Genomic DNA, 25,143 nt, shown 5'->3' with positions numbered 1-25,143 from the left:
AACATTTCTTATCGTAACATTTCGTTCTTATCGCGATAAACGAGCTATAATTATTTTTTTATTGCTTAGATGGGTGGACGATCTCACAGCCCACCTGGTGTTAAGTGGTTACTGGAGCCCATAGACATCCACAATGTAAATGCGCCACCATCCTTGAGATATAAGTTCTAAGGTCTCAAGTAGAGTCATAACGGCTGCCCACCCTTCAAATCGCAACTCATTACTGCTTCACGGCAGAAATAGGCAGGGTGATGGTACCCACCCGTGCGGACTCACAAGAGGTCCTGCTACCAGTAATTACGCAAATTATAATTTTGCGGGTTTGATTTTTATTACACGATGTTATTCCTTCACCGTGGAAATCAATCGTGAAAAATTGGTACCCGCCTAAGATTCGAATACCGGTGCATCGCTCAACACGAATGCACCAGACGTCTTATCCGTTAGGCCACGACGACTTCAAAATGACTTTCCATGTATGTTGGCATAGTATTATATGACAAATCGCGGCTTTACATTCCGAAAACATATTTAAAATCCCGTCTGAAATACGGAAGCGGGCTAGTGTTATCAAGGTCACCAAGTTAGAACCCCGTGAGCTATTCGTTCAGTGAATCTAGTATAACCCCTCGAGGTCACTAGAATAGGTAGAAAAAAAACGGCAGCAGTAGTAGCTAGTAACGTGACCTTTTTAGTGGTAATTTATGGGATGCTATATCACGCTGGGAGATGAGGGCGATTAAATACGTATCAAGTTCAATCTCAATTGAAACAGAACTTGGAATCCACTCGTTTCCCAGCTATGTCCTGTCCTAATATCGTGAAACCAGTACATTACATTACATACAGAGGAGGGCCGTTCGAATCGTCGATAATCCCATTCTCACGGATCGTTTGGAACCTTTGGCTCTGCGAAGGGACTTCGGTTCCCTCTGTATTTTGCACCGTATGTTCCATGGGGAGTGCTCTGAGGAATTGTTTGAGATGATCCCCTCATCTCCTTTTTATCATCGCACCTCCCGCCATCGGAGCAGAGTTCGTCCATATCATCTGGAACCGCTGCGTTCATCGACAGTGCGTTTCCAGAGGTCTTTTTTGCCACGTACCACCCGGCTATGGAATGAGCTCCCCTCCACGGTGTTTCCTGAGCGCTATGACATGTCCTTCTTTAAAAGAGGCTTGTGGAGAGTATTAAGCGGTAGGCAGCGGCTTGAATCTACCCTTGGCATTGCTGAAATCCATGGGTGACGGTAACCACTCACCATCAGGTGGGCCGTATGCTCGTCTGCCTGCCAGGGCAATAAAAAAAAACATTTCGTCGTTTTTCCTCTAAAATATATTTTAATTCACTAGATTCAGATTAGAGACTAACGCTCTTTTATAATTCTAATAAAATCACAACCTACGTGAAAACGTGAACACAAAAATAGAATCGATGACAAACTTTGAATATTTTCCAAAAGTATTCTTGATGTACAGATAAATATCATTTCATAAATTAATTTTGTCGGATAGTTTGTAATTAAGAAACTAATATTTATTCGGCTTCCGCGAGTCGGAGGCATGTTTAAAAATTACTTTCACAATTGAATTGAAATGAAGTCTGAAATAATAAATGCGATACTCAACTCTAAATGAGTTTTAAATAAAAATACGTCGCACCTTTAGAATTAATTGTTGCGTGGTTTAATTCAAAATTCATGTTTTTCGGTAAACGTCAAAAATTTAATTGAAGAACTATAATTTTGATGTTTAGATTTTAATACTTTAAACCTTAAAGCGCATACCTTAAAATTTAAGGGTATACGCTTAAGTTGAAAAAGACGGAAATTGTACTTTTTGACCTTTTCTAAATAAAATTTAATTTTTTATTTAAATTTTTTTATTTCTTAAACTTTTAAAATACATGTTTATAAGTTGTTGAAAGTATAAAACTCATTTTCTTATTTTTTTTAGTTAAGCCACTTCAATTCTAAAGGTACATTTCTTTATTACAACGCTCGAAGCAGTCAGATGACTTTAATAACCTTATTATCACATATCTACAATTTGTCCTGTTCAATCAATGGTACCAGTAAACAGGAGTATTAAACATGATGGTGACGTCATTAATGTTAAATACCAGCTTCGCGCATTAAAGGAATAAAAAAATTAATAAGGGATATCTTTTTTAGAACATTAGGTACATTGGTCCGATGTATAAATCAATCCTGTGTTTGTTGATCAGGTGGATTGCTGGTCTCTAGGCGTTCTCCTGTACACTCTAGTCTACGGAGCCATGCCGTTCGATGGCTCCAACTTCAAGCGGCTGGTCAGGCAAATCAGTAACGGAGACTATTACGAGCCCAGGAATCCTTCGAGTAAGTGTCGTTTTATTTCATTATCAAAGGGAGGTTAATATTACGGCCAGTTGGATAGGGGCGAAACTGTTTTAGACGTAGCCAGTCTAAGAATCGGAGTCGGTGTCGTAATGGATAATCTGTGGTCATCAGGTGAATCTGTGTCGAGTTGACTTTTTGGGTCTTTTTGGCGGGAACGCGAGGAATGAAGTTGTGTGATTTATTTTATTTTGTCCATTTAGTGTTTCTTCAGGTTTAAATGTGTAATAGCGGTGATTTATTAACTGTTAAATATCTGTGAAGGCGCACAAATGTGGGAAAATGAAACAAATCCGCTGGACGTAACTTCTCGGGATCCTCCAAAAAGTCCACTGAAAAAATCTCAGTAAATGACCACAATTTCACTGAGATTATATTTCATCCCATATCATTTCATCTCATTTCATTTCATTTCATCCCAGTTGATTAATGTCTCAAATTAATCATCTTCATTTCATTTAATTTTATTTCACTCCATACTATCATTTTTCATAAAAATAGGATTAAAAATTAAAATAAGACTTGACCTAAAGGTATTAAAGTACCAGGTCAAAAAATCTCTTAAAAAAATGTAACGTTAGAAACTACCCGAATTATTTACACCTTAAGTACTCTAGCGTCTTCCCGCGAACCAATTTATACTCAGTTCCAATTTCAAATTGGTCTGAGGTGTATATTCGCGTTTTCTCTATGATTCATATTATGCAGTTAGGGTGTTACAAAGGACATGGGCCACTCTCCATAAATTGCACGGCCCACTAAACGAAGTTCAAGGACAGTAATGAAATTAAGTTTAAATAACAGACTATATATCCCTTTTATTGTAAACAAATTAAAATCAATATTGTTCATGGGGATACAGAGATATTTAAAAAATAAGATAAGATTTTTAGGATACCTATATCATATGATTTGCTGTCAATACACTTACACTTTAATCATCAGCTTAAATATTATTTATATTACTATACTTTATAACACAGACCTAATTCAATGAACGCCAAGACTTAATTTTATGCACAACAAAATATAATAAGCAGGTATATCGCAACGAAACACTTCATAATATCCACAAAGTGCACGAGTGCGAAAAAGACTGATCAAATGTAAAACGTAAATAAACATTAAACAAGCGTCGTTTTGTTTTTGCTTATGATCAATAATAATTATTGCTCAAGGTAATGATTTATTCTACGGATTTAAAAGTATAAAAATAGATTTTTGTTTAGATATAATGTTTTACATTAGTTTTAAAATCCATCAATTAAATATGTTAATATATTTTGCTAGTTTTTTGCAATATAATGTCTTTTTTAAGAAGATTTAATGTAGATTGTTTAAAATATAAATATATTTTACCTATGGCAACTCCTTCAATATTATCAATGTAGCTTAGTCATTCTAATTTCTTTTTATTGATGATTTTAATTATCCCACCATTAAAATACCCTTAAATTTTATAATAAGTATGTAAAAATGAAATGTTTTTTTCTATAGATATTTTATTCGTGTCCTTGAGAGCACTAATAGCTGGGCCGAAACTGGCACATGTCCTTTAAAAGGTCTAAAACGAATTTGTCACATCAGAACCTTGATCCGAAAAAGAACTGAGTTAGTTGTCAAGAAGTTCGTTAATATCGACTTGAATAGTTTCTGAGCTCAAATTTTCGTAATATATCAGAAACTAGATTTTGTCCGTTGTTTCATAAACGCTAAATATATTATTTAGAAAGCATGAAACCCATCGAATTTTCTCTGCATAAAGAGTATTGTTCTCTCTCTGATCCATTGGAGACTCGTTGAGAAGTAAAATCACGAAACGGTGAACGCACTGTCGTATTTATTATAGTAGATATAACCGGTGATGCCGGTGAACCGGGTCATGACGTTTACCATGATACAAAGTGTTTTGCGTAAATACATGTTATCTATAACATTTTATCTAAACTTTAGTTTTATAAAAGTATATAGTTTACATAGATTAGTATTATTGATTTCAAGTAACGATTTGTAGCGTTATATGGTTTCCTTCAGGTGCCTCGCCCTTAATCCGCGATATGCTCACGGTCGATCCTTTGAAACGTGCTGACATCGCCTACATATGTGATCATCCGTAAGTAATACAATTAATTTCATTTTATATCTTGTAAAATGTGTGCGTGGAGGGACGAGTGACGTCACTAGTGTGTTCAATAGAACACTAGTAAAATGAATGCCGAATAGATGGCAAGTTTAAGAATCATTATAATTGCATATGTTTTAATATAATATACAGGTACATATACATTCATTTTATTGTCTAAGGCTACCTACGTCACAAGTGCGACAGTACAAATGCGAATGAGTAGGATGGAATACTACCAATGAAGTTCAATGAACTAATGAATGGATTGTAAAATAATGTGCCCATGATTTAAGTGAGATTTTTTACAATAAAAAAATTATAATAACTTTGCTATTTAAAGGTATTATGAGATTCTTTCGCCACACATATGATAATAATGTCTTCCCTAATATCGTTTTTTCGCATTAAAAGTGTATGATTTCGAAATTGAGTTAATATGCGGAATCATTTAGCATCACCAGTGTTTTTCTCATAAATACTGTCAAAACAACGTATTTTTTTTTTTTTTTGTTTACCTATATTTTGACTACTATTAACAAAATTAATACATAATTTTATCTTACTTGAAAAGACATTTAATGTAACTTGTAAAAAATAAAAAATCAATATTGCAAAGATGATTAATATTAAAAATATCACATGTTAAACCTTTAAAACACTCTCCTGTAAAATTAGTCATTTTTGAGATTATACAGTTTTAATGCGAGAAGACGATATGTCCTTAAAGTTTTTGTACTAGTTAAAAAATAATGGTGTATAATAAATCAACTTACGTCACCTGATCTTGTCTCGGCCTTCTGTCGCATTGTGCATTTTCATTGAGCTATTTTCATATTGATAACCAACCCGGTCATCGTTCTCGTCGAACCCGTCGCTTGTGACGAAGGGCTCGACGAGTAAATTAACGCTCATATACAACCCACTGAGTTTCTCGCTGGATCTTCTCAGTGGGTCGCATTTCCGATCCGGTAGTAGATTCTGAGAAGCACGGCTCTTGCTAGGGTTCGTGTTAGCAAGGTCGTCAGGTTTGAGCCCCGTGAGCTCACCTTCTAGTTAAGGCAACGCTGAAATAGCCTCACAAGGCTATCAGCTTAGGTAGGAAAAAAAGGAAAGAAAAAGATGAACAATTGTTGGACAGGTGGGTGAACACTGGCTGCGAGACGTCATGCCTGGAGATGGCTGAAGCGCTAGCCGCCGAAACTCCAGTGCGTTTGGATCTGCTGCTCTCGCTGGCTCCGGCTGCTCCTTCTAACTCCAACTCTGTTATGGTTCCGGCTGAGGTATCACAGCTATTCATATATCACTACATAGTATAAAACAAAGTCGCTTTTTCTTGCCCTTATATCCCTATGTATGCTTAAATCTTTAAAACTACGCAACAAATTTCGAAGCGGTTTTTTTAGTAGATAGTGTGATTGAAGAGAAAGGTTTATATGTATAATAACATCCATTAACTAGTGGAGAAATCAATAATAAATTTCAGTTGCCGAAGCGAAGCGAGGGCGGGTCGCTAGTTTATTATGTATTGAACACAAAGGTAATGGCTACTGACTGACCCCTAGGCAATAGGAAAAATAATACACACAATTAAAAATTGAATTGTTTCTCTTCATGTTTCTTTTAATTAATAAATTAATATTGCACATTAGTTCGCTCAATGTATGTTCCGAATACCAAAATTAAATATTAAAGTTGATGATTTTGAGCTTTGATTACAAGAATATTAATGGTTGTACTCTATTGTAGAAATAAAGTGTAAAATGATACGAAATACATATTGATTTTCTTACGTTGTGGTTCATACACTGCTGACTACTTTCAGACTAATTTTTTTTTATGTGTCAGGCCGAAATGGGTCCGGAAGAGAGCTGCACCGACCTGACAAGCTCGACGTCGATGGCCCTAGAGCCCAGCAATTCCGCTGAAAAGAGAATCCTTGAATTGGTTGCAGGTAGACGATTCTTTATAAAAACTTACAGATTTTAAGCTTTAATTAATTTAATTTTTAAGCTAAGCTTTAAGCTCGGATGTGGTATTGTTTCTAAACATTTGACTATACAGTACCCGCCCATAAATATTAATATAATAAATAGGCATTGTAGAGCGTCATCTCCGTCGCACTAAACACTAGCAGTCCGGTGTCCATTAAGACCTTGAACAGCCACTGACAAACGTCACATAGATAGTGTGAGACAGAGATAACGCTTTACGAAAAAAAATAAAACAAAAGAGGGACCTTCATTTAAAAATAACGTTATAACATTTTCATCTGGATTGGGTGTTTGAATAAGCCGACAATAATGAAGCACCAGCATGCGAGGTCTGTGTCTACCAGAAATTCGGCGCGCTTTAAAGTTTAATAGTCGATATGTCTGTATTATATAATGTTATATAACACAGATACAATGTAAGTAGCGTTACCTAAACATTGAGACATGAAGTTGTTGAAGTCTCAATTAACTGTGTAACGGATGTCCTATTCGTGATAGATATAGTCTTCATGGTACCAAAAAGTGTCTTATTAGTTAGATACCATATGGTCAAAATTGAACCATATTGATTGAATCATTATGTTATTTAATTTACTTAATTTTGCCTCTTGGTCTATATATTAAATAAATAGGAATAATAATACCATTCGAAATCATTCATAAAATTTAGTATCTCTTGAGTGGTTAGTAAATAAGTGCAGTCCAAATGAGATGTTAATATCTTTGTAACGATGTAGAGGGTGGCGAAGACGCAATAAAACCATCGCCGACGAGAACAATAGTTTCTGCAGGGGAGAACAAACGGAAATTGGAGCTCGCCATGTCGGCTAGTGGACTACAGCGGAAGAAAGAGAGAGTGCCGAGGTAGATATACTTACTTGATGCAATAATTATTTTAAAGAAATGAAATTTAGAAAAATATATATTCGAGGTTCATTTACATCTTTAAATGATTCTAGTCTACCTGGTGACTGTCTGGAAAATATAGTTATATAGTAGCTGATAAGAGCGCCCAATGTGTTTAATGTTGCGCATTTATGTTGATTTTGTATTGGTGTTACAATAAAGCATATTCTACTCGAACTACAAATCGCTGGTAATTCAGATTAAAGAAAAATTCCGAAATGAATTTCCTGGCCTTCTAATCTTAATTCTAATCTTATCCTAATCCATACGGACAAGACAAATGAAAAGATACGAAGAATCGTAATCGTAAAAAAGGTTGAGAGCCGCTGCCCTATTTCTATAGGGCAGCGGCTCTCAACCTTTTTTTACTAAAGGACACACTGAGAGTCTTTCACCTAATGTAAGAGTTATTTTTTGTCTCAAACTATAAAACTTGGGATGTTCTATAGTATTCCCCGAGCGCAATTTCGTTTCTTTCTTGAAACGAGACTAGGTGTTTGTAGGACACGTGTTACAAACAATTACCATCGTTCAATGACCTTTGTACGATAACTAGTGATCTTCAGTAAATAAAGCAGTATAATATAATGAAGTTTTTTTTTATTGCTTAGATGGTTGGACGAGCTCACAGCCCACCTGGTGTTAAGTGGTTACTGGAGTCCATAGACATCTACAACGTAAATGCGCCAACCACCTTGAGATATAAGTTCTAAGGTCTCAGCATAGTTACAACGGCTGCCCCGCCCTTCAAACCGAAACGCATTACTGCTTCACGGCAGAAATAGACAGAGCGGTGGTACCTACCCGTGCGGACACACAAGAGGTCCTATCACAAGTACATTCTTACCCCACTCATAAGATACAGAGCGTAGTGACTTTAGAAGATTGTTATTGTGCTCACAGCGCGGCAAGTATCGCGCCCCCCGGCGGCTCGGTGCCGGAGGAGAGCCCCGAGGCGCAGGACGCGGCCACCACGCCAACACCCCCCGACGAACCACCCCCCCTCCTCGCTGACGAGGTAAATTAATTTTTAATACGCTTTGATTAGCTTCAGGCGTATGTATGCTTGTAACTGAATCTTTGAACATGTTTTTGACCCCCTTCAAAACGTCGGATTAACTCGAAATTTGGTATACTTAATAACGACTGATGACAATTCAATATAAAAAAAAATATGAAAAAAAATATATTGAAAAAATTGAAATTCAACTAAAAAATGAAATATAAATAATAGTTTACAAAAACTAACAAAATACGCTTTTATACAAAATCCAACTAAAAAATAGAAAATAAAATTAGAATAAATTTGTATTAAAAATAGTGCAAGAAAAAATGATTTTATTGTAAAAAAAAAGCGTGGGGTGCATGGTATCAGTAGTACGCTTTTCTACAATAAAATCATTTTTCTTAAACTATTTTTAATACAAATTTATTCAAATTTTACTTTCTATTTTTTAGTTGGATTTTCTATAAAAGCGTATTTTGTTAGTTTTTGTAAACTATTATTTATTGTTTAAAAGATCAACTAAAATTTTGTCGGTTTTTCCCTCAACCAGCAGTCACTTTTGAGCTGAGTTCAATGCTGCATCCAGACCCGGCTCATTCAGGAATAATTATAAAATATAAATTAATCAGGTCGTAAACTTATGTTTTCAGTCGGTACAGCCATCGCTGAAGTCTTCGGCCACCATGACGATAACGCCCACACCAGTAGAGCTCGTAAAAGACCTGACCAAGGAGATCATCAGGGACGCTCCGAAAGACGAAGAGAAGGACAAGTCTGGGGCGAGGCCACGGGTCGTCATCAAGAAAAAACCTTCACCGACTAAAACGGTTGAAGAGAAACCCCCGCCGCCTGACACTGTTGAAGAGCTCAAGGTTTGCAATATAAATCATTGCACTATATTCAGAAGTACAACTTGCTCGTTTCTTCTTTTTTTCTCGTTTTTGTCAAACGAATTGGGAATTGAGGAATTGTTTGAGATGATACTATCATCTCGTTTTTACCATCGCACCGCCCGCCACCAAAGTAGAGTTCATCCATACTACCTGGAGCCATTGCGGTCATACACAGTGCGTTTTCAGAGAACATTTTTGCCACGTACCATCCTGTTTTGGAATGAGCTTCCCCTCCACGGTGTTTCCCGAGCGCCATGACATGTCCTTTTTCAAACGAGGCTTCTGGAGAGTATTAAGCGGTAGGCAGCGGCTTGGCTCTGTCCTTGGCATTGCTGAAGTCCATGGGCGACGACAGCCGCTCACCATCAGATGGGCCGTATGCTCGTCTACCTACAAGGGCAATAAAACTGAAAATAAATTGTGCTATAGAAAATGGGTCCTAATTTATCCAATGTCACATAACCTGAAATATGATGAACACCTTGTTATTTTACTAGTTAGCGGAACAAGAGGAGCCGAAGTCAAACGCAGTAGCGTCGGCGGCCGACAAACTCACTTCTCTGAGCATCGCGCAGCAACCTGCGAACCAAGCTCCCGCTAAACCTAAGAAACTCTCAATACCAGGTCTGTTTGTTAAAGCTTATGATAAACATATAGTTTAGCACGTTGACTGCCATGTAGATCACTGGTGCCCTACGTGGCCCACTGAAGTAATTATGTCGATTTCTCTCTTCGATCTTCTTACTAAGGCGCCAGAATATCTAGTAGACTCTGGCAAAGACGAATCCGAAGCACTGAGACTGAATCTATTTCTAGACCTAAAAGACTAAAACATACATCAAAAAGAAATAAAGGCAAAGTTAGGCAATCCAGACTCGCTTAGTAACAGGAATCGACATAATTACTTCAGTGCGCCGCGTAGGGCGCCGGTGACCTACACGGAAATCAATGTGTTAATATCGACAGTTTAAGACTATGCTGAGTAAATCTGTACTGAATACTTTTGATAGCACTACTTGAAGAGTGTCAGTACTCCGTTACATACTTTGTTAATTCGAATCTGTTTAAAAATATTCCAAAACACTTTTATATATTTTATTCCATTTTGGAGGAAATCCCAACTAGACAGCAAATAAGTTACTGTTTAGAAATGTCATAAAAAGTATTCTTAAAATTATAGTTAGTGTATGTAATTCAGATTTTTAACATTTTATTTATTATTTGTTGATTGAAAAATTGTTAAAATCAGTTGTATGTTCGTTTGGCAGGTGGAAATGTCGGTAACTTCAAGGAACAATTCGAGAAACGGGCGAATTCTGTATCAAAGCCAGGTACTTTATAATTATTTTGCGATTAAAAAATTCTACCCACCTTTTAGTAAATCCAATTAAAAATATTCTTCACGCGATAAAGTCCGTTACTATCGAGCGACGAGGACACGATACTGCAGGTCTCTCATATGAATCCAGCATTGAATGAGCCAGTCTTCTCGACCAGCTCTGTACTCATTAACTATAAAGTAAATTTATTTACAGTGGTATCGAAGATCGCCAAGCCAAAAGCTCAAAGCGAAGACCGCGAGCTTTCAAACAAAACTTCAGACAACGGCACTGTTCGACTGCAACAGATCGGAATTGAACCTGCACCGGTAAACATTACTACTCTGTCCTTGCCAGACCACTAGTTCCAGTTGCAAACTTATATTGAACTAGCGACCCGCCCTCGCTTCGCTTCGGAAATATTAAAACACACATGAAACCAAAAAATAAAAATAAATTTTTTTTTTAAAAAAGTAGCCTATGTTCATCAGGGACAATGTCGGCTTCTAATGGAAAAAGAATTTTTCAAATCGGTCCAGTAGTTTCAGAGCCTATTCGAAACAAACAAACAAACAAATCTTTCCTCTTTATAATATTAGTATAGATTTGTCTAGTGTAATTTTGAAGTCGTCGTGGCCTAAAGGATAAGACGTCCGGTTCATTCGTTGTAGGTACCACCGCCCTGCCTATTTCTGCCGTGAAGCAGTAATGCGTTTCGGTTTGAAGGGTGGGGCCGCTGTTGTAACTATACTGAGACCTTAGAACTTATATCTCAAGGTGGGTGGCGCATTTACGTTGTAGATGTCTATGGGCTCCAGTAACCACTTAACAATAGGTGGGCTGTGAGCTCGTCCACCCATCTAAGCAATAAATAAAAAAAAAAAAAAACGATAAATCACAGTAAAATGACTTCAATCAGTTCTATATCAAGAATTATCAAGAATTTTGCTAAATATTTTATTTACAAAAAAAACATAAATTGTGCCAGTCACCGTCCTCGCCGAAGCCGTCGCTTGCGACTAAAGGGCTCGACGAGTAAATTAACTCATAGATACAGCCCACTGAGTTTCTCGCCTGATCTTCTCAGTGGGTCGCGTTTCCGCTCTTGCTAGGGCCAGTGTTAGCAACACCTAAGATTTGTGCCCCGAGAGCTCACCTACACATCAAGGAGAAGCTGAAATAGCCTCTCAAGGCTCTCAGCATAGAAGAATTTTTTTTTATTGATACAAGCTGATTGAAACACCAGAAAATACACTAAACGCTTTACTGTCAATCAAATATATCTCGTAGTATGCTTAGTTGTCCAGCTAATATGACTATAGTCGTATTTTTTATCAGACGAAGTCAGCTGACGTATATTGTGTTGTCAGTTTTTGATCAAATAATAAAAATAGTGTTGTGGCAAAGTGAATGATTGAAAAAATTCCTGAAATTGCCTCGATTGTCTAGTGAATAGTTAGTGTGCCGAACTGCCGATATCGGGTCCGGGGTTCGAATTTTAGTCGTGCCTTGTACATACCAACGAGTCGACGATTGTGTTCCTATAGTATCTACCTATACTGAATACCGAATGTTTTAAACATTAAGGAAAACAATGCGAGGAAACTTGTAAGACTGTCTTATTTTCAATACATCATATAGTTGAAACTATAGATGTATAAAAAATAACAATTACATATAGGTAGGTAATGAAAATAAATAAAAACTGATTGTAGTCACATACTACTAGTAATATATATTAGAGCACTTTAATACAATTTTATTGTAAAATAGAAATAATATTCTTTTATAGTTTGAAATGATTAACTATTCTCACCCATTGTTCATTCATTTGATTGCACGAGAACTGAACGCATCACTATTACTTTAAATATAGCAACATTATTTTACCAAGTGACATTAGCTACGGTCAGTTGGCTTCGTCTAATTATAAATACGACTATAGTAGAAGGTTAGTGTCAATAATTGTATAGCTTACCCTATTGTGTGTTTTAGTCTCCGATCGAGCTGGAAATGAACCGGGGCGGCGTGAAGAAAACCGAGAGCGAACCGACGCACGGCGCGGCCGCGGTCGACCCCTCCGTGCTCCTCAGCGACGCTAGACGGTACACCGCCTCCAGATATCACTTACGAGTATCCCAATACACATTCGAAAAAGCAATCAACTTGATGATGTGCTCACCACTGCTCATGGACGTCAATAATTAGAAAAAAATAGAAAAAAAAGATATTCCAAAACAAATTAATATACACTAAAAAACAGTAATCATCGAAATCGGTTTCATCTATTTGTGGCGCCCCTACTTAATGCAAATTTAAGACTTATATGGTTTTCTCATGGATACCATTATCAGAATTGGACTAAAATGGACAACACGGGAAGCGTCAGCTTTCTAATAAAAAAGGAATCATCAAAATCAATTCACCCAGTCAAAAGTTATGAGGTAACAAATATAAAAAAAAACATGCAGGCAGTCTTTTTTGAAGTCGATTAAAAAAGGATGAAAGGTGGCTGCCACACTATCGCTACTGACCAATCAAATATGTCTTGGCAATAACTCGTTTGAGGACGGATTCGTTCTAATCTAGGGAGATACAATTCATAGTAGGGACTTTATTTTAAAATTTAACATTACGTTATATGCCGTGATTTATTTTTAGTTATGTGGTGTTACTATTTTATTAAATCTTAGGGTCGTTACTAATAAAAATAGGACCAGGGCAAAATCGTATGAGACCTTATGAATTTATACCTTTTTTTTTTCTTTCTTGTATTCATACAGAAGTCTACAGAATTCCATGGCGAAGCTTGTGGAAGAGAAAACAGGAGAGGAGAGTCGTCGTCGGGCTGCGCGCGATATTATATCGTCCGCCATCCGCACAGGTTATACTTTTGATGACTAAATTTACAATAATAATAATATCTATACAAACTATGACCTAGGGGTAAAATCAGAAGTCTTTCCACCCAAAGCTGGCCATTTTACAAGATGAACAGGTTGAGGATGAGCTGTTACCTCAAAAATAAACAAGACTATTACTAGTATTATATGTAGTATTACCATAACCATAATTAAACATTTTTAGTTCAGTACATTAATTTAATCTTATTTAAAAAACGAAAAGACGACAATAATTTTTTACACTGTAAATAAATAAAGAAAGGTTATATTCAAAAAACCTACCCTAAGCTTAAACAAAAAAAATCATGATGCCTGTTTTAGCACGAAAAAATCACGCGCTTCGGTTTTTGGGGAAAGCCGTTATTACAATTTATAAATGCTAAAATACAATTTATAATACTGTTTGTTTTTTTATAATTTTTTACTCTAAATAAAGAAACGTCTTTCAAAAAATCTACCCTAGACTTATACAAAAAGAATCATAATGCCTATTTTAGCACGAAATAATCATGCGCTTCGCTTTTCAGGAAAGCTGTTATTACTGTTCTGTTATTACTATTAATACTGTTCGTTTTTGGTGTGGGGTAACTTAATCAACTGTGGCAGTAAAAATAGTATTCAAAAGTTCTCTGAATATTAATTAATCATGTGTTTGTAATACAGGCAAGCCTCCGGTGCCTTACGGGCGCTCGTCGTCGGCGGGCGTGGCGTCGCTGGTGTCGCCGCCCGGCACCCCGCCCGCCGCCGCCGCCCCCGCGCGCCTCTTCCGCACCGAGGCGCACCACCAGGTCGAGGACCATCGCAACAGGTACTACACACGCCATACGCGGTATTTTTTTTAGGGATTTTACGACCCGGGAACCAAGACTTTTAAGTCATGTCTTAGTTTAATTTATATTCCCATTTTTATGAAAAATGATAATATGGAGTGAAGTTAAATGAAATGAAATGAGATGATATGAGATGAAATATAATCTCAGTAAAATGGTGGTCATTTACTAAAAACATTTCAGAAGACTTTTTGGAGGATCCCGAGAAGTTACGTTCAGCGGCTTTGTTTCATTTTCCCACATTTGTGCACTTTCACAGATACTAAACAGTTAATAAACCACCGTTATCACACATTTAAACCTGAAGCAACACAAAATAGACAAAATAAAACAAATCACACAACTTCACTCCTCGCGTTCCCGCCACAAGTATTCTGTCCCATTCTCTCGCAAGCTAAATCCTATGCGTATTTTTTTTTCTTATCACAACTTTGCCAAAGAACTACTAAATTCTAATCATTCGAACAAAATGTTAACTAATTTTTATAAGCATTTAAAATTTAGCTAACGCGCATATCTCTCGTTATTCATCCATTATGGACTTTTTACGACAAATATACGTACCAAATTTAGTAAACGAATTTAGATTTCCAAGTGCGTTACTTTGTTGATTAAGTTACCAGTCTCAGAATTTCTAGTTTAATGACGTAATCATCTGTAATAATGTATGTTGAGCTAAAGCAAAAATTTGTAATATGTTCAGAAATAAAGAGGCAATCATTTATAATTCATAAAATGCATGTTAGAAATTTTCATTTTTCAGAAACACACTCATCTATGTCACAAGTTTGTGTTTTCCGTAATTCAATGAGATAAGCCTCAAAAATATTTAAAAAAAAACAATAGAACGAAAACGTGTCCCGTTAAACACGAGGTTGACAATATACATTTGATAGAAGCGTCTGTTGTCAGTTGAATTTAATAAACATTAGTCTAGAGCGGATTTAAATTATTAATTATGGTAGGTTGGCTGAGTATCTCGAAATATGACGGATCGAAGCTTATTGACACACGCCTGTACTGAAATTATTTGAATTCAATGTTATTTAAACTAATTCATGAATAAAAAATTAATAAATCTGGATAACAAATAATAAAAACGATTTCGAATAAAATTCGCTTCATAAGGCCTATAGTAAATAGAACAATACTGTAGGATGACGACTAGGAAGGATGAGGTTGTTTGGAAATTGTATTAATGCAAAATGTTTAAAATGACGTTAGCGCCACTATTCAGGTTTCTAACATTTAATTTCTACTCTATTATAATGACACTGTCTCAATGTGATTAACAAGGATTAATAATTTCAGGGGTGTATCGGTGGAACGTATTATCCCGATTCAAGTGTCGCCGGACGAGCCTCCTACCTCTCCACCCCCCGCCCCGCCCGCGCACCACACACCTCACACCCCTTCTACGCCTTCGGCCCCCACCACACCCTCTGCCCCACGTCCCGCACCACGAGCTACCACTCCTCAAACACCACTCAGGTACTTATAAAGTTTTCATTCAATTAAATATATAGAACTCTTTATTAAGAAACCACAAATCTATATATATAAAAATGAATTGCTGTTCGTTAGTCTCGCTAAAACTTGAGAACGGCTGGACCGGTTTGGCTAATTTTGGTCTTAAATTATTTGTGGAAGTCCAGAGAAGGTTTAAAAGGTAGATAAATATGAAAATGTTCGGAATTAAATAAAAATAACAATTTTGTTTTCCTTTGATGTGTCCCCCGTCGGACGGATTCCTTTTGTTTGTTTTAAGTATATTTATTGATTGAGGCACTACGAAGTCTGCCGGGTCAACTAGTAAATGAATAAATTTAAAAACTTTGGCAATAAAAATATGTATAAGAAATGAATGAATGAATGAATGAAAATTCTTTATTGCACAAAATGTTATACAAAGGCGAACTTAACGCCATGCAGGCATTCTCTTCCAGTTAACTCTCGTTGATGAAGTGAAAGATTCAAGAAGTGCGTAGCTGTGATAAAGTTAATACATGGCGATCATTTAAAGAATTATAGTAGACATGAGTAATATGAACACTGGGTGAACTAACGCAATCCTTACAGGTACACCATCCTGCCTCTTTCTGCCGAAGTCATACGTTTCGATTTAAAGAACGGGATAGCCGTTATTCTATGAGATTCAGACTTACTCCTTGTGTCTAGAGTTGGATATCGGCAATCACGTTCTTTTGCTATGGGACTCGTATCCACTCACACCAGGACAAAGAAACAGCGACCTTTTTCAGGTCATCATATACGTAAGATATTATTTAGCAATTGAAGTGGTTTCCAGAATTTATTCAATCAAAAAATTTGGTAATAAAAATTAGAATGCTTTGTTACTGATCTGGATAATAATTTGGTACAATTTAGGCGACTAGCATCAACCGAGTCCAACGTGAGCGAGGCCTGTTCGAGTCCAGGCGAGCCCATCAAGAAGTCAGCCCGGGAGTTCATCATCCCCATCGCGGTCGAGGGCAAGGGATACGTGACCCCGCGACAACGGAGCCTCGAACCGGAACAGTCGCAGACCCGACTGCCGCGGAACACCAAGACGCGCAGGCTCGGGTAACTACAACGTGACCATCATTATTTCTATCCTTATCACACTAGTGACATGTTACAATATATTGACTATGAATTGAGTATAAATAAGTTATAATAAAATAAAATAAAAAGGTGCGTGTGCAACTTGATGCACGCGAATGAAGTGAAACGTCTTTTTCCAAGTGTATTATTGTGTTTTCTTCATGTTTCATCCTTATATCAGATTGCTACGACATCTTCAACATTTATATTATATATATTTTAAATTATAGATAGAAAAATATATCCGTGGCGTCCAATATTTTAATGAAGTATTTAAAAAACTTCATTAAACTATTGGACGCCACTCGTTGCTAACGCTCGCGCTGGCCTGTAACAGGTAGACTACGCGCATGCGTTCGCGTGCCACGCATTCACTCTCGCTCTGTCTCTTTCTAGTAAGGTAGCGTTACACGTTTAACGCAACCTTGTTGGAAGTCGCATTAGAAGTTTCACTTCAAAAAGAAATAATATGGTTTAGAAAAATAATATGATTTAGAAAATTTTAGATTGTTCTTTGTATTTGCAGGAGCCTGGTGAGTGGCGGCGAGTCTGAGGAGGAGGACGAGTCCCACATGCATCGCCTGCGACCCAGCCGAGCCGCGCGGGCCGAGTCCGTCAGCTCTGGGGAGGAGGACGAGGAGGACGAGGGCTTCCATCTCCTCACCGCCGAGAACCTCTTCTCTACCCTACTGCACAGGGTAAAAACATTCAACTCAAGAGCTTTTAAATTACCAAAACAATTTTTTTAAACATGTAACATCAAAGTATATAAACAAACGTTTAAAGAAATTTCTTTATAGTCACTCTTTGGAGCTATCCAAGTCGCGTATTTTCTTATGTTATAGTCGTAGGAGCTGAAAAAATAACTGCTCGACACATCGAATTTGCCCCCCAACCCTAAATTCCCCCCACATAAGTCCTGAAATCCGTTACCCGATATGGTCATTCTAGTCCATCCCGGTTTATATAACACATAACTGTACATTTGTTTTCAGGTACGTGCCCTCACCCAGCGCTTGAACGGCGAGGAGGGACCCGGCTTCCCGCAGCACACACACTCACTCTTCAATAACTTGCATCAGTCGCCGTTCTTCAACAGGTGAGATATTCGAACGCTGAATAATCGAGTGGCTTCACGTTTACACTAAACACTGACACGTTTTAATATGGAATAATTGTAAATAATACCGAGGTATTCCGTCTTAAAGACGCGAACAGTAAATTTTCCTACTCTGTATTTTTTTCCATTCGTTCATCATACGACTAAAATTCATTCAAAGCAGAGTTTCAAAGTTGATTTTTGTTTTGAGTTAATAAAATAATAAAGTTTCTTGTGGTTTTGCTTTTAATTGCTGCCGCTGTTTGAAGTCGCACCCCATTGTGTTTTTAAAACATTGATCCGACTTCACATGGGAAGCTCACTATTCATTTTACTCATCGTATAGGTACTTTATTAATTCAATAATCATTACTTTCTTGTTTCATTCATTTAATAATTGACACTGAACATGTTCACAAAAACATTTCGATTTAAACTAAATTTATATATAATTTTTTTTTTGTATTTTACGCATGCAGCCCCCACTTACCAAGGCGAAATTTGTTGTGAGTATAACTTAATTGTTTTTTTTTCTCTAATCTATAAACTTATTTAAAACTTAAAGTAACGATTTAAGCTTGAGAACTATTTCATTCATAAGAAGTAGTAAAGTAATGAGTGAATGACAACGAATGAATGAGATTCCAAATTGTTCAATGTATATTTATTTTGCAAGCAGCACTCATAGACATGTGGAAAGTAAAAGGAGTGTATCAGAAACGTAAGTTATAAATATTATTACGTAAATGACAATTTCTGTGCAATTATTTTTATTACAATTCTAGACCCATGCTTAAAAAGCCGAAAACGTTTCTCAGTGATTTTATTAAAGATCTTAAATTCAGGTAAATTATTCAATGTACTTAGGTGTGTATAAAAGTTAAATGATACAAGATTGTGGCGATCGATGATAATTATAGATCTCAATGAAAAAGCAACCGCCTAGCATTGTCGTTGACCTGCCAGTATTATGTATGAAACGAACTTAAACGTTTCTGCCTATTCCTGCCGTGAAGCAGTAATGCGTTTCGGTTTATATAAGAATAATTATACTATGACTTGTATTCGATCGACAGTAAAGCATTTAGTGTATTTATTTCTGTATCATTAATCAGCTTATATCACAATTTGTTGTTATTGTAAATAAAATTATTGCTAAAATTCTTGATGGTTCTTTATATAGAATTGATTGAACCGCATTGAACTGTACTACTGCCGTTGTACTGTACTCATATCTCAAGGCAGGTGGCGGCATTTACTTTGTAGACGTCTATGAGCTCCGGTAACCACTTAACATCAGGTGGACCGTGAGCTCGTTCACTCATCGAGGCAATAAAAAAAGAAGGTTCGCCATTCACGTGTTTGATCCTGCATCTAACTATAAACTAACTTGAATGATGTATGTTTCCATGTACAGACGGGAAGGCTGGGGCGCTCGGGACCTCCACGCCGACTTCGACTCCATGTTCAACAAGTCCCGGCAGTCGATGCCGCGAGGTGAGCTCACACGTGATCACACACGCTTACCGCACGCGGGGAAAACGTGGCCGATACACAGCACTGTTCGATATTAAATACTATGCACTCGCATTATATGTATCTCGTATACAGTTGAAGATGTTAGTGGAACGGGAGTTTTTTTCTTTTTTTATTGCCATTAAGATACCAGTTTTGTCTTATAAAGCTCCGTCTAAAGTAATGCTGTACATTCTATGGTCTGGCTGAGTACCTATCAGATCAGTTTTGTTATATCTGGATGACAATTTAGATGTTAAATTCAATCTTCTCATAATATATCATCTGAAAATCCAATAAGTCGATCTAAAAATGATCGGATACTTGAATAATAGAGTTATATAATAATGCTTACTTAAAATGTTACAGGTTTAAAAAAAATATTGTTTTTTCTTACATACAGCATGTTGCTATATCGAAATAACGATTTTTTTACATTTCATTTAAAAAAGTTTAGATATCATTCGAAATCCGTATTATGGATACCGTTTATAGATATTAAGTGTATGCAATTATAGCACCGCAAGTACACAGCTACCTCCGCTCAGCACGGGCTGCGAGACTCACAAGAAAGCTAGCTTCTGCGACTTAAAACAAATCAATTAACTATCCATCACCCATCACGCCGCGTCCGAGCGAGCGACCATCGCCATTAAACAGGTCGCGTCGTGTATTCGCGACGTTTTCCACCGGCCAACGTTTAACAAACAATGTTTGATAATGACTAATGACTCGAAACAGTCTGTTATATACATCGTGTGTTCAGTACATTAACATTTGTCTTTTTTTCTAATTTAATTAATCAAGTAACATTGTTTTTTTTCTCTTGCATTGTAGTGTTAATTTCGTATTCAAGTTGCATTCTTTGTGCAGGTGTTGACTTTCTCCTACCCGCTAACACTAGCAGGAAAATGTTGCGTTGCTCTGAGTTATGTTATTATAAATTACAGTTTTCCGTAGCTATTTGAAATTGCATGATTAGTAAACTATACAATACAAATTTCACATATCGCATCTCCAATGACGAAATCATTTCTGTACAGTAAGCAAAAAAGTAATAATTGGTTTTTTTCATTCAAAAAATAATAATAGTAGTAACTAAATCTCGCCAGTTCGTTGACCGATTGACAGTTAATTAATTTGTTTAGAAAGTATATATTATTATGTATAAAGCATAAATTCGTAGATAGTGGATGTGGTAGCGTTCGACGTGTGCTGGGAACACGTATGGACACGTATCAGTATCGGTAGAGATCATGTCACGAGTCATACGCTATTAGCTCGGTGAGCGCTCGGGCGAACAACTTACCTGCAGCCAGACCGCGGTCTGCGGGACGGGAGAGGAGGGGTAGTACTGCCGGGTGACGGGGAGGGGTCGGGCCAGGGAGCGGGGGGTAGCGGGGCTGCGGGGAGGAGCCAGAGAAGCGGTAGTGAGGTTGTGTTGGTGTGGTTGCAGTTGGGTTGCGCGTTACACTGCATGCTCCGACCAAATCTTCACTTCACAGCGGCACCAGCGCCAACCACAAATCTACCACAAACGCCACACAGGAATAGGTACTAAACTATGTTTATTTCTCTTCATTTATGTGTTTTGTGTTGAGCACCGTGCGCCGCGTCCGTTTGCCAGAATAGAGATGCCTCTATTATGTGAAATATCGCTGAAGTCATCGTTTAGTATGCATTCTGGTAATTCACCGTTCTTTCAAAAAGCAACATTTTAATGCATTCTTTTGTGATTTGGTTTTGCCTATTTAAAGCTTCCGTTTTAATCTAATTCGACTACCTAGCATTCGGCCCTCGTAGTTAACTATTAACTTTTAACCGTTCACCGCAACGTTCACATCGACATCCTAGTGTGTCTTTATGACACGTTTCTGATCAGTAAATTTAGTTGAAATTGAATTCACGCTCATAAAATTTAAAATGTAAAAGTATCACCCCTGTAAATACATCATCCCGGCGAGCGTTCTGCATGATCGAAACGTGTGTTTTTCGATTTAAATTTCAGGTAGCACTAAGAAGTCCAACAAACACCGAACGAAGGCTCCCCAAAACGAAGAAACGACCGAAGAGAGCGGCTTAGACCTTTCGGACCTCGACTTGAGCTCGATTGAGTTTTCGGAAAAGGAGATGCGCGCGCTGTCCGGTCTCACGCCGGCGCTGTCCCGCCGTCTGCAGCGGCAACTGCTCGCCCACCTGCCGCCCGCCGCCGCGCGCTCCCTCCGCCGCACGCTCTCTCTGTCCGCACCCGCCGCGCCCGCCGCGCCGCCCACGTACGCGCGCAGCCACTCCGCCGCCGAACACGATTCCGAGACGCGACCTCCGCCAGAACCTGAACCCGAACTAGGGGAGAAGCCGGCGGACGTCGCGCGGCCCCAGTCCTCGACGTTACCGCGGCCGCGACGGCGCTCCGTGTCGCGCGAGCCCACTCCGACCAGCCCTCCCGTCGCCGACCCGGAGCCGGACTCGGGCCGCCGCGACCGCCCGCTCCTCAGCAAGTACCTATCATTGGACGAACCTTATGCGTCGGACGGCTGCAGCATCTTGTCGGATCCGAGCTACGTGGCGGCGTACGGGCCGGCTCCGCGCCGACACTCACTCCGCCTCACTGGAGACCAGCCCCGGAAGCGATACTCTAGATTCTTACGTTCTGATTTTTTCGATTCGCCGGCGGACGAGAGCATTTACGTTAAACATAAAAAGGAAAAGGAAATGGAGACCCAAAAAATACTTCGAGAAATTAGAGAAAAGAGGAGATCGCAAGAGGTGACGTCCCCGAAAGAAGGGTACGATTTACCAGAGGCCTCTCTTTTGTCGCGAGATGATTCCCTCGGGTCCCGAAAAAGTCTTTCACCTATTAGCGTGCTGTCAAACAAAGACCGTAGTAGGTCCGCAACTCCATTCTTCCCCATCCTGGACAACATTAAGGAAACCGCCGCCGACGCATCGTTAACATCGAGAACGCAAATTCCGGGTGACCCTAAGCAAAAACCTCGTTTTGATGAAACTTCAATTAGTAAAGAATCGAGGCTGACGAGACCCAAGAGCTATCCCATCAAAACATTAGACTCGATTGATGAGCCAGATGAACATAAGGTATCGGAGAACATAGCTAACAAACAGAATGAAAGTGTAGATCGAACCGCTTCTAAAGAATCTAAACTTATCAGACCAAAAAGCTACCCCGCCGGCAGCCCGTCTCCCGAGAAAGTGTACATTAGTCGTAATTTGAAAAAAGACGAAACGAAAACTGTGAAGGACGAAGCACCTGCTGATTTGAAATCTGATGTGGAAGTCAGTTTTAGTATAACTTTGCCTAAAAAGGTAAAAACTGATCCTTCGACAAAGACAGAATCGGTCAGTAACAAACCTTTACAAATGAACGTTAACGCTGATGGTAAAGGGGCCACAACAGACGCGGCAAGTAGCCTGATTATAAAGAAGTATCAGGTAGTCAAGGAAGATAACGTTATTAATCCTGAAAGCAATGATAAAAAAGTGAAAAATGGCACTATTGTACCCAACGCCAGTTCAAATGAAGTTGCTGTTAAATTAGAAGATATAATCAAAAATAAATCATCGAACAATGTCCAAAAGGGGGACTCTAATAAATCGATTGAAAGTGATTCCGGTGAAAAGAAAACTACCACGAAGAAAAAGATAATACGGAAAGTTTCTTCGAAAACAAAGACTGATATTGCGAACAGCCAAGACACGGGTGAAGCTAAAACGACTACCGAAAAGAAAAAAGTTACCAAAAAAGTAAAAGAAAAATCTGATGAGGATTCCGTGAAAACCACCATTCCTAAGAAAAAATCTGTTTTGCAATCCATAGGTCATAAACTAGAGAAGCTGACCACAAACAAATCTAGTTCTCCCGAGAAAACGGCGGACACCACTACAGCCAGTGATAAATTAAATCGTACAAAATTAAGTAGATTGCAACGAGAGCAGTCTGTGCCCGTGAGTGCCGAGCCTCCCAATGAATCCAACCTCATTAAAAGAGCAGTTACTTTGACCGATGTAGCGGCTTTAGACAGTCCAAATACAAATAACAAAACGACAGTCTCCAAGGTTTTGGGTCTGTTTAAAAAGTTCGAATCCAAAGATAAAACAAAACTTTTGGAATCATCGCAAAACAAAAAGTTGTTCGAAATTGATGAAAACGGTCACAATAACGACTCATTGAGTTCAACAGTCTCTGAAGCTATCGACAAACCGCGCCGGCCGACTTCCTTACTTCTGAACGGTCTGGGTCGCAAGAATAAATGTGTTCGAACGTCCAGCGACAGTGTTACTGCGCTGCCAACCGAAGACGACGATCAAACTGTACTTAAAAAAGAATACGACCCCAAACACAGAAACAGTTTAAAATTAGATTTCTCCAGATTGCCAAGAGTTAAAAAAATAGTTCCTACCAATCCTGTGATAGAACCGCAAATAATCAATTTTTCCTCGAACGACAACGAAACTGAGAAAAAGGATGCACATACGAAATACAACCTTCTCAACAAAGAGATTAGCACAAACGTTGACAACGCCAACACACTGAGCCGCAGTCGATCGAGAAGCAGGTCAACGGTTTCAAACTCAGATATTAAATCTGACAATAGCGGCGATATTAAATCGATATCCAAAAATCCAGCATCGCCCTCCGACAATAACACATCTTCTGTCCATCCGCTGCGTAGTACGGAATCTGTAACGCCAGAAACCGAGGACATCGTCGATAGAATACGACGAAAGAGTTTTTATTCGAGATTCAACGAAAAGAAGCAACGACGAAAAAGTAGTTTGGTCGGGCCCGGAGCCGCCGAGTACGATCCGATCGCTCGGATACACGCCGCCCCATCCGACAACAAGTATGACGCGTCGCCCTCCTCCCCGGCCGGCTACGATATATCCCCGGGACTCTCCATATCATCAGATCTATCTCCCTCCACGGACCGGTACAGATCGCTTCTCAGCGAAATGCCCGTCAGTCCTAGGAGTAGCCGATTTGATAGTAGCGGACTTAATGATAATAAAATTGATACGTACAGATCTCTCGACCGTAACGACTTTCGGAAATATCCGAGCAGTCGAAGTTACTTAGACTACGAACAGCCGTTGTCGTTTGGAGCTTCTAGATATTCCAGGACGAAATCGTTATTAGAGAACTCGGAGGGACCAGACGATGCCGCGCTCGCGCACTCGATCAGAGATCCGCATAAATACAACAGAACCCTGTCCATGTACTCGCCCGGCAACTATGCTACATATCGGCCCATGAGGACGCGTAACCCCGCGATCATACTGAAAGAGAGCGAAAAAGAACCGAGCCCCGAAAACATACTGGATAAAATAAGACAGAGGAAAAAGATTTCGATCAGTGTGACCAGAAAACCCGACGAAAAGGAAACACTACCAAGGTGTGTATGTTTTTGTTTTAAATGTCACGTAAATAATTCTCTATAACTTCCGATAATAATACGGTTTACCATGTGCACGCTTCACGCTTTCTATTAAATTTTACCGCACTAATGCTTCGTCCTCAAAGTGTACATTGTCCGACGTTCATGTACAGCGGTCAAA

General features: G+C 38.5%; 1 protein-coding gene across 4 annotated transcripts in view; it reads left to right on the top strand.

Annotated features, from left to right (window-relative positions):
* Nuak1 (Nuak family kinase 1) overlaps positions 1-25,143 on the top strand; it is a 44,360-nt gene that overhangs the window by 17,779 nt on the left and 1,438 nt on the right. The window contains exons 7-27 of one of the 4 annotated variants that reach the window (XM_028180629.2): positions 2,228-2,360; positions 4,413-4,491; positions 5,642-5,783; positions 6,349-6,454; positions 7,232-7,358; positions 8,304-8,418; positions 9,066-9,278; positions 9,797-9,923; positions 10,568-10,630; positions 10,835-10,947; positions 12,614-12,723; positions 13,402-13,502; positions 14,185-14,329; positions 15,663-15,842; positions 16,740-16,934; positions 17,482-17,653; positions 17,951-18,054; positions 18,534-18,560; positions 18,734-18,775; positions 19,472-19,551; positions 21,578-24,980. In XM_028180629.2, the coding sequence (XP_028036430.2) occupies positions 2,228-2,360; positions 4,413-4,491; positions 5,642-5,783; positions 6,349-6,454; positions 7,232-7,358; positions 8,304-8,418; positions 9,066-9,278; positions 9,797-9,923; positions 10,568-10,630; positions 10,835-10,947; positions 12,614-12,723; positions 13,402-13,502; positions 14,185-14,329; positions 15,663-15,842; positions 16,740-16,934; positions 17,482-17,653; positions 17,951-18,054; positions 18,534-18,560; positions 18,734-18,775; positions 19,472-19,551; positions 21,578-24,980 (5,777 nt within the window). Of the gene's footprint in view, positions 1-2,227; positions 2,361-4,412; positions 4,492-5,641; positions 5,784-6,348; positions 6,455-7,231; positions 7,359-8,303; positions 8,419-9,056; positions 9,279-9,796; positions 9,924-10,567; positions 10,631-10,834; positions 10,948-12,613; positions 12,724-13,401; positions 13,503-14,184; positions 14,330-15,662; positions 15,843-16,739; positions 16,935-17,481; positions 17,654-17,950; positions 18,055-18,533; positions 18,561-18,733; positions 18,776-19,471; positions 19,552-21,577; positions 24,981-25,143 lie in introns of all 4 variants that reach the window. The other 3 variants (XM_028180628.2, XM_028180630.2, XM_028180631.2) reach the window with 3 other exon arrangements.

This window comes from Bombyx mandarina, chromosome 22 (assembly GCF_030267445.1).
Source record: "Bombyx mandarina strain Sakado chromosome 22, ASM3026744v2".
NCBI lineage: Eukaryota > Metazoa > Arthropoda > Insecta > Lepidoptera > Bombycidae > Bombyx > Bombyx mandarina.
This window is presented reverse-complemented; position numbering and strand designations above follow the sequence as displayed.